Genomic DNA, 14267 nt, shown 5'->3' on the forward strand with positions numbered 1-14267 from the left:
AACGCACCAAAAAATGCACACAACACTAAGATGAAACATGACATAAAACGCAGCCTTTCACGCTATGTCATATGTGAACCCAGCCTCAAGAATTTTAGTTGTCCGAGTGTAATGTTGACCTTTTGGCTATAACTTTTTTGTGTTACTAGTCTAGAAGATGTTTTCAGAATACGACTTGTTACATGTGAGTGATTTAGAAAATATTATAATCTGGACATTGGCAGTCAAAAAACTGGCAGTTGTCTAGAAGGTCAGGAATGACTGCTTCTGGATTTCTCTCATGACTTGTCTACTGTAAACAAGCATCGATTGTGTCCCTCTGCTCAATGCTTGGACTTAAGGGGCACATATACTGGTCGATTTTAGCCATCCATTGATCAGAAATCGATTCTATCAAATCTATTGATCAATCGATTTGCAGACGATTTCGTTAGATTTGATCTATCTGACTGGATGGAAAATCTAGGTCGAGCTGCTGCAGGCAGCAGATCGATGGCCCATAGAGTTGCATTGGATCTAATTGTCCAATAATGCATTTAGTTAGATTTCCAATAGATTTAAAGAGACTCCGTAACAAAAATTTCATCCGGTTTTCTTCCATCCTACAAGTTCCAAAATCTATTCTAATGTCCTCTGGCTTACTGCAGCACGTTCTACTATCACCATCTCTGTAATAAATCAACTTATCTTTTTCTTGTCAGACTTGTCAGCCTGTGTCTGGAAGGCTGCCAAGTTCTTCAGTGTTGTGGTTCTGTGATGCATCTCCCCCCTCCAGGCCCCTCTCTGCACACTGCCTGTGTGTTATTTAGATTAGTGCAGCTTCTCTCTGCTCTATTATCTTTTACAAGCTGGATAAATCCTCCTCTGAGCTGGCTGGGCTTTCACATACTGAGGAATACAGGCAAAGCTGTCTGCACTCTGCAGGAAGAAACAGCCTGACACTTCAGTGGAAGATAGCTGCAGGGGGAAAGAAACACACAAGTGATCTCTTGAGATTAAAAAGGAAGGGTGTATACAGCCTGCTTGTGTATGGATGTATTTTCTATGTGTGGACATACTGTACATCAACCTACTTCCTGTTTTGGTGGCCAATTTGTTTGTTTATAAACAAACTTTTTAAAACAGTTGTTAACCACTTTTAATGCGGCGGGGAGCGGTGATATTGTGACAGAGGGTAATAGGAGATGTCCCCTAACGCACTGGTATGTTTACTTTTGTGCGATTTTAACAATACAGATTCTCTTTAATTCTGAAATTTATTGGAAATCTGTTCCTAGTGTGTGGCACACATCAGATTCCTGTCAGATTCAACTTGACAGGCATCTTACAGAAATCTATCTGATGGTGGAATCTGCTGCAAATCTATAACATACCATACAATTAAATGATCCAAATTTTCACCAATTCAATAATTTCGATCGGTTGCCCCAAAAAAATCAAGAGCTTTTCTTTGTTTTCGGTCGATACATCCGACTGAATTTTCCTTTTTTTCATTTTTGGAGATTGGACATGTTGATAATATCAGACCAACTTTATCAAGAATTGTATGGTGTGTGATGGATTGTCAATTACTTGATGTACAGTTCCAATCAATTTTTCTGAGCTTCCAATTATTTTATTCATGATTGGGGAAAAATTGAACATAGGTGTGTGGTACATTGGTCAGATTTTTGAATTGTTAAAATCAGTCAGAAAACTGGATTGCTATTCTTGAATTGAACAGATATTTAAAAAATGGTATGGTGTGTGGCCACCTTTACAATATGAATGTAAGAATTAACTGACTTTCTTGCCTCCTGATAGAAAAAATGCATAAATAACATGTTGACATTTCCAATAACAGCTACCAGAGGGAGGGCTCATGGAATATGGCCTAGCTAGCCCATCAAAACAGCATTACAGGCGCTACACCAGGCATGGGCAAACTCGGCCCTTCAGCTGTTACGGAACTACAAGTCCCACAATGCATTTGCCTTTATGAGTCATGACTGTGGCTGTCAGAATCCTGCAATGCATTGTGGGACTTGTAGTTCCTTAACAGCTGGAGGGCCATGTTTGCCCATGCCTGCGCTACACAGTGTTCAGTGTCATACTGAAGTGTCCCCATTTTCATTGTTAAAGGGGAACTGAAGTAAAAGGTATACGGAGGCTGCCATGTTTATTTCCTTTTAATCAATACCAGTTGCCTGGCAGCCCTGCTGGTCTATTTCTCTGCAGTAGTATCTGAATAAAACCAGAAACAAGCATGCAGCTAGTCTTGTCAGATCTGACTTTAAAGTCTGAAACACCTGATCTGCTGCATGCTTGTTCAGGGGCTATGGCTAATAGTGTTAGAGGCAGAGGATCAGCAGGGCTGCCAGGCAACTGGTATTGCTTAAAAGGAAATAAACATGGCAGCCTCCATATACCCCTCTCTTCAGTTCCCCTTTAAAAGGCTTCTCTAATAATTGCAAATTGACTGAAATCTGACAATATGCAAATAGATTAGGGGAAAAGACATGTTAATGATAATTTGCCTTTCTAGGAATCTTTTCTGAACCCGACTAGAACTGCACTGACTGTACTGTGGTCTAGCTGTAGTGTGAAAACAAAGCAGACAAAGATTTTAAGGTGCCCATACACATAGCAAATTCTCTGTTTTGATTGCTTTTTATTTTGTGCTCACAAGTGATTTCTGTCCTTTCCTGTTATGAAAATGGAGGCAATTCTATCGTTTACAGTACAATAAAAAAAATCTATTGTGATCAGTCCCTCCATTTTTTAACTTTGTTCAATATTTACTTACATCAATTGAAAGAGAATGCCAGAATAACAACTCTCTCTTCTGTCAGTTTGATAAAAAAAATAAAAATAAATCACAGAATCAATCCATGTTATTGCCTTTGTATGTGTCTTAGCAATAGGGGTTACAGAAGTTATGACTGCCCTTGGACCAGAGGGGCCACTAGGGTCCCTCCCTCAACTGCAGTATTAGGATAGCGGTGATCATTAGCAAACTGTTCCCCTCCCCTGCTTACACCTCTCATACTGTGTATGTCCTTGGCAGGTTTTGTTGTGCCAAATTAATTGTTATGTAAAGAATGCTTCTAGGGCTTAATGTAAAACTTGCACTGGGGCCTAAAGCTTCTCATTTATGCCACTGGATACCATGATACCTTGGCATGTGCTATAGAGCTAGAGACATCATATTCGCCTAGTGGAGATGGTGTCAAGGAAACACTGTAAGAGTTAAGTTTAATAACAAAATTAACATTGATATACATAGTGCAATCACTGCATAATTATAAAGGCAGTTATATACAGAAGAAATGATGAAGTATGTATTATATATTATTATATCTATTTAATTGGGGTGAAAACAGCCACACAACTTTTCAGTCCTACCCATATAATACTCATTTGGAGGATTCAGCCACTTACACACTTCTAGGAGTTCTGGTTTACCATGGCCTTGCTGGGTAATCTGTCACTCTGGGTGTTTCAAGTCCTACCCCATAGAGCCACATTAATCCAGGGCTGTGGAGTCGGTCCAAAAATCCACCAACTCCGACTCCTCAGTTTAGGATTCCACCGACTCCGACTCCTCTAATTTGCATATTACAATTTTGTTGATTAACAGTATGTAACGTGAAATTTGTCTCTTAACTGCCAACGCTTAGGAATTTTACAAGACAACTGAAGTGAGAAGGATATGTAGACTACTATATTTATTCCCTTTAGACTAAAACTAGTCCTTGGTAAGAGTACTTGTAAAAGGTACAAACCGGAACAAAGAACATCTATCAGGCCCTAGGCAATGTAACTGTGGGTACATATAAGAATGATGTGCAGGTACTCTGCAGGGGAATGAGGAGATTCTTCCTCTATTACACATTCTTCATGCACAATCTGAACCAGGTTTATGGGTGATAGACAACACCTCTGTTCAATGTTCACAACTTTCTCAGTGGATTCCCTGCAGCTCTGTGGGGAGTGCATATGTACAGTATAGTACTACTGTGTAACAAAGTAAACCTGAGACAGATGAAATTAAAGTTTTATACATACCTGGGGCTTCCTCCAGCCCCCTTCAGGCTAATCAGTCCCTCGCTGTCCTCCTCCGCCACCTGGATCTTCTGCTATGAGTCCAGGTACTTGAGCCAGTCTGGAGTAGTGCGCATGCACACACTCCGCCGCCAGGAACGTACTACACCTGCGCAGCACTATTGCGCAGGTGCAGAATGCTCCTGGCTGTGGAAGCGGCACGTAGCCAGACTGTGCTGACTGGCTGAATTACCAGGACTCATAGCAGAAGATCCAGTTGGTGGAGGTGGACAGCGAGGGACTGATTAGCCTGAAGGGGGCTGGAAGAATCCCCAGGTATGTATAACACTTTTCTTTTCATCCGTCTCAGGTACCCTTTAATTTGTAGTCACCAAACCAAATTTTAACAACATATCAAATTATTTGATTTCATGAGCAAAGAGAGTGCATACATTTGCATAAACCAGCATCAACGCAGAATTATTTCCATCTCATTGACCATCTCTATTAGTGACACGGCTACACATCAGGCTTTATTCTTACAGCATAGACGTTATTTAGTGTATATATAAGAGATTCCTGTGTACACATCATATATACTGTACAGTCACAATCAGATATGTATATCTGACTTTATAAATACGGGGACTGCTTTATTGAAGCAGCACAAGTAACTAATTACTTGTGCTGCTTCAATAAAGCACGGAGTCGGTGCATTTTTTCCCGACTCCGACTCCAGGCACCCAAAATTGCTCCGACTCCGACTCCACAGCCCTGCATTAATCCATGCCATGCACTGATGAGGATCAACCAATCTGAAGCAGTCTGTTGGATTAGTTTGGCTCTGTACTATTAGCAAGCTGGCACATCATTGCATTCCAGTGGTTCTGGAGGTGTGGTTAGCTTTCAGGCACATGAAAGGAAGATTTGCATATTCAGCAGTGATGCCTTGTGGGACACCGCAGAAGCACACTCTAACCTGAATAATCGCAAATACCTTCTGTTTTAAGAAGGCGAATTTCTGTTTTCCATATCATTTTAGTAAGAGGGCTTTTTTGGTACTATTTAACCCCTTACAAACTCCTAGGAGTTCTGGTTCACCATGAGCTTGCTGGGCAATCTGTTACTGTGGAGGATGGAAAGAAAGCATTTTCCACTTGTTCTTTATTTTTGGATAAGATCTCAAATGACCCTTTTCAGCCATTAATCACTGTTAATTATATAGTACCCACAATGCTTCTTTGAAGATACCTATACAAAGGTCTGACATTTCATATCAACAGGTGTCATGTTAAGTTTAAAGGACCACTATCACAAAAATAATAATAATAATATGCATGCGTATGCATATGTATAAAATGTACAATTGTTCAAGAGTAAAATGCACTATACATTTATTTTTTCCTATGTTGCTAAAATCTGACAGATCTGACAGGATATGGACCAGTCCATCTAATGAGGGATTCTCAGGGATTTCTTTATTTTGAAAAGCACTCACTGAATGGCAGTTGCTCAGTCCAACTGCCAGAATAATGTGCGAGTAAGTAGAGAGGCTGGCCAGCGTATTTGTAAAGGTTTTCTTTTTTTCAGGGAGTGCTTTTGTAAAGAATAAAGGAAAAATTGAGAATCCCCCATGAGGAGATGGACTAGTTCAAAACCTGTCACATCTGTCAGATTTTAACTGCCTACTGTAAGTGACAGAAACATTAGAGAAAATAAATTTATAGTGAACTTCCTATAAGTGGATTTACACATGTATTTTAAATATTACATTTTTTCATGATAGTCATCCCTTAAAGGGAATCTGAAGTGAAAATAAACTTATAATATAATGATTTGTATGTATAGCACATCTAAGACATAAAACATTAGGAGCAGAGACATAAGTCTAATATTGCTTCCAGTACAGAAAGAGTTAAGAAACTCCAGTTATCTAAAAGAGCAAAAGAGCCACTGAGCTCCACGACTTTCACAGAGAGCTCTGTCTTCTGAAGCTTATTACCTCAAGTAGCCAAAGACAAAGAAAACAGCCCACTATAGGCAGCACCAGACCACTCCAAAGTAATTCAAAAATTGTATAAACTTTATTGGCAAACAGCGGGTAGAGCCCGCGAGATGCATTAAGGCGAACAGCGGCGCTAATCCTTTCCTCCAGCCTCTGCCATGTAAGTCCTGAGTCCTTTCCTTTGCACATTATCTGCACGTTTCTTTCTGGTGTTATATTTGACACTGCTTTTTCAGGGATCACTTCACCATTAGAGATGTAGCGAACGGTTGGCCGGCGAACAGTTCCAGGCGAACTTTGGGGGTTCGCGTTCGCCTGGACCAAGCGAACTTTTGCGGAATTTCGATTCGCCCCATAATGCACTATGAGGGTCAACTTTGACCCTCTGCATCACAGTCAGCAGGCACATTGTAGCCATTCAGGCTACACTAAGTCCTGGAGCCCCACCCCCCCTTATATAAGACAGGCTCGCTGGCCATGACACTCACTCGTGTGCCTGCTGCAAATAGACAGACTAGGAAGAGCTGCTGCAGACTTGTTCTCCTAGGGAAAGATTAGTTAGGCTCTTGGCTTGCTCCTGGCTGATTGTTATTGCTAAAATAGCACCCCTCAATAGCTCTTTTGAGAGCTCTAATGTTTTCCTGATGTGTTTTTTTTTGTGTGTGTTGCTCACTGAATTATACAGCCCTATCTGTTTCAGCTGGACCTTGGTAATTGTTATTACTGTGCCAGCCAGGCCCTTCCTAACTATCTATACTGGGACACCTACCTATGCCTACCTAACTACTGGGGCACCTACTTACCTATAAGGGGACACCTACCTACCTACCTATACTAGGGGACCTACCTATGCCTACCTACCTATACTGGGTCTCCTACCTATGCCTAGCTAACTACTGGGTCTCCTACCTATGCCTACCTACCTATACTGGGACTTCTACCTATGCCTACCTACCTATACTGGGACTCCTACCTATGCCTACCTACCTATACTGGGACTCCTACCTATGCCTAGCTAACTACTGGGACACCTACCTATGCCTAGCTAACTACTAGGACACCTACCTATGCCTAGCTAACTACTGGGACACCTACCTATGCCTACCTACCTATACTGGGTCTCCTACCTATGCCTAGCTAACTACTGGGACACCTACCTATGCCTACCTACCTATACTGGGTCTCCTACCTATGCCTAGCTAACTACTGGGACACCTACCTATGCCTACCTACCTATACTGGGACTCCTACCTATGCCTAGCTAACTACTGGGACACCTACCTATGCCTACCTACATACAAGAAGATAATAAGGTCGTTGCTTCATTGTGGACAGACCAAATTTGATCAGCTGGACAGTCACTGTTGTTCTATCATTGAGCTACCACAGCCCGGCCACCATATGGGATTGAAAACCGCCACTGCCTACACTCTCGCCACAGTGCGCACCAGTCCAGCATGGCCGTCACAATGCAAACAGCTGTTTGCGGTGCGTTACACAGTGAGTTTGGTGTGTCAGTGTGAAGCAGAACTCTAATTACACTCCGTGATTGATGTATACACATGCAAGATGTTTGAAAGCACTTTAGGCCTGCAATTTAGCATTCAATGTGATTTCTGCCCTTAAAACGCTGCTGTACGTCAAATCCAGATTTTTCCCCGGGACTTTGGGCGTGTATCCCACTCCGCCATGCCCCCCTCCAGATGTTAGACCCCTTGAAACATCTTTTCCATCACTTTTGTGGCCAGCATAATTTTTTCTATTTTTCAAAGTTCGCATCCCCATTGAAGTCTATTGCGGTTCGCGAACTTTTCGGCGAACCGAACCTTCCGCGAACCGAAAATCGGAGGTTCGCGACATCTCTATTCACCATATTCTCTATTTTGGATGCTGTGCAATAGCCTTAACAGGTGGATTCTTTCACCCAACCTTGTTATGTATTTATTGTAATATATATTTATATTGCCTTATTATTTGGAACCAGTTGGTCCTTCTGGTGTATTATACCTTGGATTTTGTGCAATATCTCTATTAGGTGGTTTTTGCTTATTCAAATTGAATTTTATTCCTTTTTATATAACTTTAAGTGTTATGGACTCTTTGTGGCTTAATATAGTATGATATTGAGATTTATTATTATTATGGCAATATTTTGAGGTCTCTTTGTGAGGTAATGTGGAATTTTTTGACGATTGAATTATTCTTATGTGTACCGCTGCAATCACCTTCGGTGAATTTTAATTGATTTTTTTAATTTTGTTTACTGTTTGCCAATAAAGTTTATACAATTTTTGAATTACTTTGGAGTGGTCTGGTGCTGCCTATAGTGGGCTCTTTTCTTTGTCTTTGGCTTCTGTATAATCCTATTGCCCACTTAGCACATACATCTTTGCATAATTAATTTCTAACAGTGTTTTGATGGTGCTGTCCACAATTGTTGTTTAAACTTATTACCTCAAGTGTCTGTCACTGTATTTTTTTTTCCTGCAGAGGAAAGTTCAAAAGTTCACAAGACTGCTCTGTAAAATCATTTAGAATGCTGAGTAGTGTGTAAACTGCAAATATTAGAGAATGATGCAATGTTATAAAAAAACACTATATAACTGAAAATAAAAATATGAGACCATTTCCTTAGCTACTAATGTTCTAGTAATTATCCGTACTACACAGCCAATTCATTATATCATAATTGTTTTTCGGCTTCAGTGTCTCTTGAATTCCTTGTTCCAAAGCTTATCATCAGAGAATGACAGGCTGTACATATAGTATGCATGATATTGATAATCCAGGTAGACATGCACAAGTAGTGACACAAGAGGTGCAGCAGCAAGGCTAGTGCTGCAGAAATTAGAGAAATAAACTAGGAAAATCAAAAATTCAAACAAATTAGCCACACTTCAATTAGATGTTGTCTGGATACCATTTCTTGTATGAAAATATATTTTCTATATTATGGATTACCTTACATCTGGTTGATGCATTCCTTTCTTTAATTCATTGTATTCTATTACAGCAACTTTTACAGAAGGTTGTTATAGGTGGCTTAAAGCGACCCTGTATCAAAATATGTTTTACTTTGTCCACATGCTCTTTCTGTGCACTTGATTTCAACCTACACCAGACCTTTCAGCTCAGAGGCTGACACAATACCACCCGACTTTACTCTCGGCCCAAAATTTGACAATATAAAGGTGCAACATGTTAAACCCAGCCACTTTTTTTTGCCAACTTTTGACCCACTAAAAGAGCCTCATGATTGTGGAGAAGTCATAAGAGACGCAGGGTCAGATATATTTTTTCATCTTCTATTTAAAATAACTTTTCAGCGCTCTGCAATTGAAAAAAGTACCAAAAAGAAGGTGAAAAGTCCTGTCAAAATTAATCTAAATATTGACATGCTTACTGGGGGATTAAAAAGTATGTAATTGATAAGATGTAAAAACATAAGGAGAAAAACTTATGAGAAAAAGGGATTTGGATTGGGCCTACATGCCCATTGACTTACTCAATTAAAGTTGTCTCCTAGGTGATATTTTCACATTCTTAATAAAATACCTTTAAGCCACCAATAAGCAATAAAATAATCAGAATAATTTTGACAGTACTTGTTTTACCTACTTTTTGGTACTTTTTCGATTGCTGGATTGCTAGTGGCTGGATAGTGTAATGGTTAAGGGCTCTGCCTCTGACACAGGAGACCTGGGTTCGAATCTCAGCTCTGCCTGTTCAGTAAGCCACCATCTATTCAGTAGGAGACCTTGGGCAAGACTCCCTAACACTGCTACTGCCTATAGAGCGCGTCCTAGTGGCTGCAGCTCTGGCGCTTTGAGTCCGCCAGGAGAAAAGCGCGATATAAATGTTCTGTGTTTGTTTTTGTTTGAAAAGTTATTTTAAACAGAAGATGAAAAAATATCTCCTAGGAGAAACCGTGAATTGAATCAGGGCCACTGCACCCCCCAGTAAAGACCTGACTGACGAACCTTTTTGTTTCCCACCTAGATTTCACATTTTTACAGATGGCTCTAGTTTGACAAGACCTGATAGTGTAGCTTTAGCTTCACTAGCTTTAGCTTCTATTTTGTAAAATCTATCGGGGTATATGTTTATTTTGTGCCAAAGCGTTCATCTCTGGTTTCCTTTAATGCAATTCCAAATGTAACATGGCGCAGTTTGCGTGAATTTGGAAATGCCATCGCTGGAAGGCTGCAAGCGAGTGAAGCGGCTCTGCGCATCTAGGAAGGGGGAGACAGTGAGTGCGAGGAGGGGACATTTGGGAAGGGGAGCCGCCTCTTCCTGCCCTCTGATTGTTGCCTCCCTGAAGCACATGATTCATGCTGAACTGCCTTAAAGTGAACCCGAGTTGAAAATAAACTGGTGAGATAAACAATTATATTTATCCTCCTACTCCTAAAAATGACTTTTTTAGTCATCCCAGGATTTTATTTTATATTTAAACTTTTAGAAAGTAGATTTAATGTTTTGTTGTCTCTGCTCAGTTTCAGTCTATTAAGTGTCCCTAAATGAAAATACATGAACTATATTGACCCTTTCTCTCTCCCTCTGCTCTCAGAAATATGTAGAAAAATGTATTATGTCAGGAAAACTTTTATGGCTGTAATTTGCTTATCAGTGATGTTTACTACATTCCTGACAAGACAAAAGCTGTCACTTCCATCCTTAAAAATTAACTCTTTCAGGCAGCAAAATAAAACAAGTAAAATACCCGGTTATTAATATGTTAAGTACTGTACATACACATGTGTATCTCATCATGTTACATGTCACCTCGGGTACACTTTAAGTAGAACCATAAACAATGCCTTCCACAGGGGTTGTATGACTTTGCTTGTAAACGGTGCGCAATGCCAGGTTTCTCAAATGTACAACATCGGTATATCTGTACCTACTCCCTCTCACCATCTTCCAAACAAAACAGGGCCATTCCGAATACTGCAGGTAGAATTTGCAGAAATGCCTCTTTGACAACGGTTCAAATATTTACTGATATTAGCTGATCAGTTTTCAGGGTAGGTTGTGTTAGATCAGATGCACAGTCTGTGGTGAAAGCACTTACAAGAGAAACAATTCCCTGCTTTGTTGACATGCAATTTCTTACTAGCTTTAACTACTTGGTTACCTTACCATTTGTTCTTCCAACCCCTCCTGATGACTGCCCTGCTTGGAAGAATAAATATCCACAGATCAGTTTCTCTAAACTTACACAAGCTGGATGTACATTACTGCCACTTACCCCAGGTAATTCCTTCCGTAGTGTTTAGGAGATTAAACAAATTGCTGTGTGTATTTTTATCCTCTTGTGTCCAAGGAGCCAGATAACATATGAGTCTCCCTTGATACTTCAGGTACAGATCCATGTAATAATTCCTAGTTGGACCTGCAGATCAGGAGTTCAATAGTGAATGCATTTACTCACACACCTTAGACTAAGTAATCGGTGGTTCTATACACACACACAGACAAGCACACAGACACACACACACACAGATACGCATGTGCACACACACATATAAAAACATGCATACAAATACACATGCGGACATGCACACACAGACACACACAAAAACCCTAAACTAAGTAACATGTGGTTTTATACATACAAACACATAAATACAAAGAAAAACACAAATACACAGACAAGCACACACAGTTACACACATATTCATATACACAAATGCACCCACACAAACAAAAAGAAAACATGCATCCAAACACACACACACACACACACACACACACACACACACACACACACACACACACACACACCCCCTATACACACACACACACACACACACACACACACACACACACACACACACACACACACACACACCCTATACACACACACACACACACACACTCTACACACACACACACACACACGCACACACACACACACACACACACACACACACACACACACACACACACACACACACACACACACACACACACACACACACCCACACACACTCTACACACACACACACACACACACACACACACACACACACACACACACACACACACACACACACACACACACACACACTCTGTTTACAGTCAGCACTTACTGCTAGTCTCTAGGATGTGCTTCTTATGTTGCATGTAAGCGTGATGTTGCACTATGTCTTTCACCTTAGAACACGTGCCATAATAATCCTGGATCTGATGTAGCAGTTCCTCATCAGGAAAAGGGTTTGATATCTATAGAAAACATAAGCAGAAAAAAATCAGCATCAATGGCACGTATTTTTCATCAGATCACTTACCGTATTTCATTATTAAGGAATACCCAGGTAGCTTGTGGTGACCTAGAACCACTAGGAAAGTATAAGGGACTAAAAAAAGACTAAAGAGCCCTCCTACACTGAGTGACATTCGACATTCTTAAAATGGAAGGTATTTTTGGTCTCTTTTAGCCCCCTATTTATACTTTCCTAGTGGTTCTGGGTCACCATGAGCTACCAGGGTAGTCCTAAGTACTGGTCCAAGTCCTATTCCAAAGAGCCATAACAATCCCTGCCATGCACTGATGAGGACCAGAAAGTCTGAAACAGGCTGTATGCATGTTGAGTTGATGAAGCTATGTAAAATGTATGAGCTATAAGCTTGCTATACACCAGCAGCTCTGGATGTAAGCCTGGCTTTAGGGGCATAAAATGATAATTTGCATATTCAGTAGTGATGCATCATGAGAAACCACAGTTGCTCACTTAAAGCTGATTTATTGCAAATACCGTCTGTTTTAAAGGGAATGTCCAAGCAAAATAAAAAAATGAGTTTCACTTACCTGGGGCTTCTACCAGCTCCATGCAGCCATCCTGTGCCCTCGTAGTCACTCACTGCTGCTCCAGTCCCCCACTGGCAACTTGCCAACCTCTGAGGTCGGCGGGAAGCATTGCGTACATTTTTACGCATTCCCACTAGTGCAGGAACATTAACACATACATTTTTACGCGTTACTGGTTCAATACGTAAATTTTTACGTATTGAACCAGTAATGCGTAAAAATGTATGTGTTATTGTTCCTGCACTAGCGGGAATGCGTAAAAATGTACGCAATGCTTCCCGCCGACCTCCGAGGTCGGCAAGCTGCCAGCGGGGGACTGGAGCAGCAGTGAGTGACTACGAGGGCACAGGATGGCTGCATGGGGCTGGTAGAAGCCCCAGGTAAGTGAAACTCATTTTTTTATTTTGCTTGAACCTTCCCTTTAAGAAAGCAAATTACACTCAGCCTTATTTTCAGTATATATCATGTTTTGTGTAAAAGTGGGTCCATGTAGTTTCGACATTCTGAGGGGAAATTCGAAAAAGGTGAGTGTTGTATCTCACCAGAGCCGGGACAAGGTCCTCCAGCACCCAAGGCTGAGACACCAAAGTGCGCCCCTCCATCCCTCCCACCCCAGCCAACACACACTGATTGCTATTAGACTAAGAGGCGCCACAGGGCCCACAACCTCCCCAACACCTTAATATCTAGTTATCTGGCTTGCAGTCACTGCCATGTATCCCCTTTTCTTATTTATTTCTGCTTCAAACACAATTAGGAATGACAGCTGAATGAATTCTGCGCCCCCTCCTACACTGCGCCGAGGCTGGAGCCTCTCTCGCCTATACCTCGGCCCGGCCCTGTATCTCACTAACATTTCCCCTGATGTATCGCACAGTCGCTGTCAGAAAATAACCCCTCTGCATCAAGTCTTTCATTGTCACTATTTGTTCACAATGAGATCCTGTCCAAAAAGATTCACCCGAAGATGCCTGTACACTATTAGGTTTTTACAGAAAATTACATAGAAACATCAAACCTAATGGAAAGCTCTTGAAACTATGGCATTTTGATATTACGTTCAAAATAGCAATCAAATATATATTTTCACTGGCAAACTTAAAAGATATACGAGATGACCGGGTTAAAAAAAAGTAAATAACTTTTAAAGTTGCATAATTCTTCTAGGATGCGGTCTGTGTGCTTCTTTTTCCCCAGATTGTATTTAAATGCTTTGCAAAGTGTCCAGCCCCCCCCCCGAGGGTCAGCATTCTCGACCCAGAAAGATAATTCCACCATAGTTGGTCTTGTCTGCCCAGTTTGCATTGCTGCCTACTCAGGTCGGAAGCTCACTTGCGCAGGACGTCCTAGAGTCTGCCGGAAGTAAGGACATGGCGGCAGAGAGCTCCCGACACAGGCAGCAATGCAAACTGCGCAGGCAAGGGC

General features: G+C 41.1%; 1 protein-coding gene across 2 annotated transcripts in view; it reads right to left on the bottom strand.

Moving 5' to 3' along the window:
- SEL1L3 (SEL1L family member 3) overlaps positions 1 to 14267 on the bottom strand; it is an 84530-nt gene that overhangs the window by 30458 nt on the left and 39805 nt on the right. Inside the window, exons 8-10 of one of the 2 annotated variants that reach the window (XM_068278335.1) lie at positions 12124 to 12256; positions 11280 to 11423; positions 11171 to 11203 (exon numbers count right to left, since the gene is read on the bottom strand). In XM_068278335.1, the coding sequence (XP_068134436.1) occupies positions 11171 to 11203; positions 11280 to 11423; positions 12124 to 12256 (310 nt within the window). The remainder of the gene's footprint in view (positions 1 to 11170; positions 11204 to 11279; positions 11424 to 12123; positions 12257 to 14267) is intronic. The other variant, XM_068278344.1, reaches the window with a different exon arrangement.

The sequence above is a fragment of the Hyperolius riggenbachi genome, chromosome 1, assembly GCF_040937935.1.
Source record: "Hyperolius riggenbachi isolate aHypRig1 chromosome 1, aHypRig1.pri, whole genome shotgun sequence".
Lineage (NCBI taxonomy): Eukaryota > Metazoa > Chordata > Amphibia > Anura > Hyperoliidae > Hyperolius > Hyperolius riggenbachi.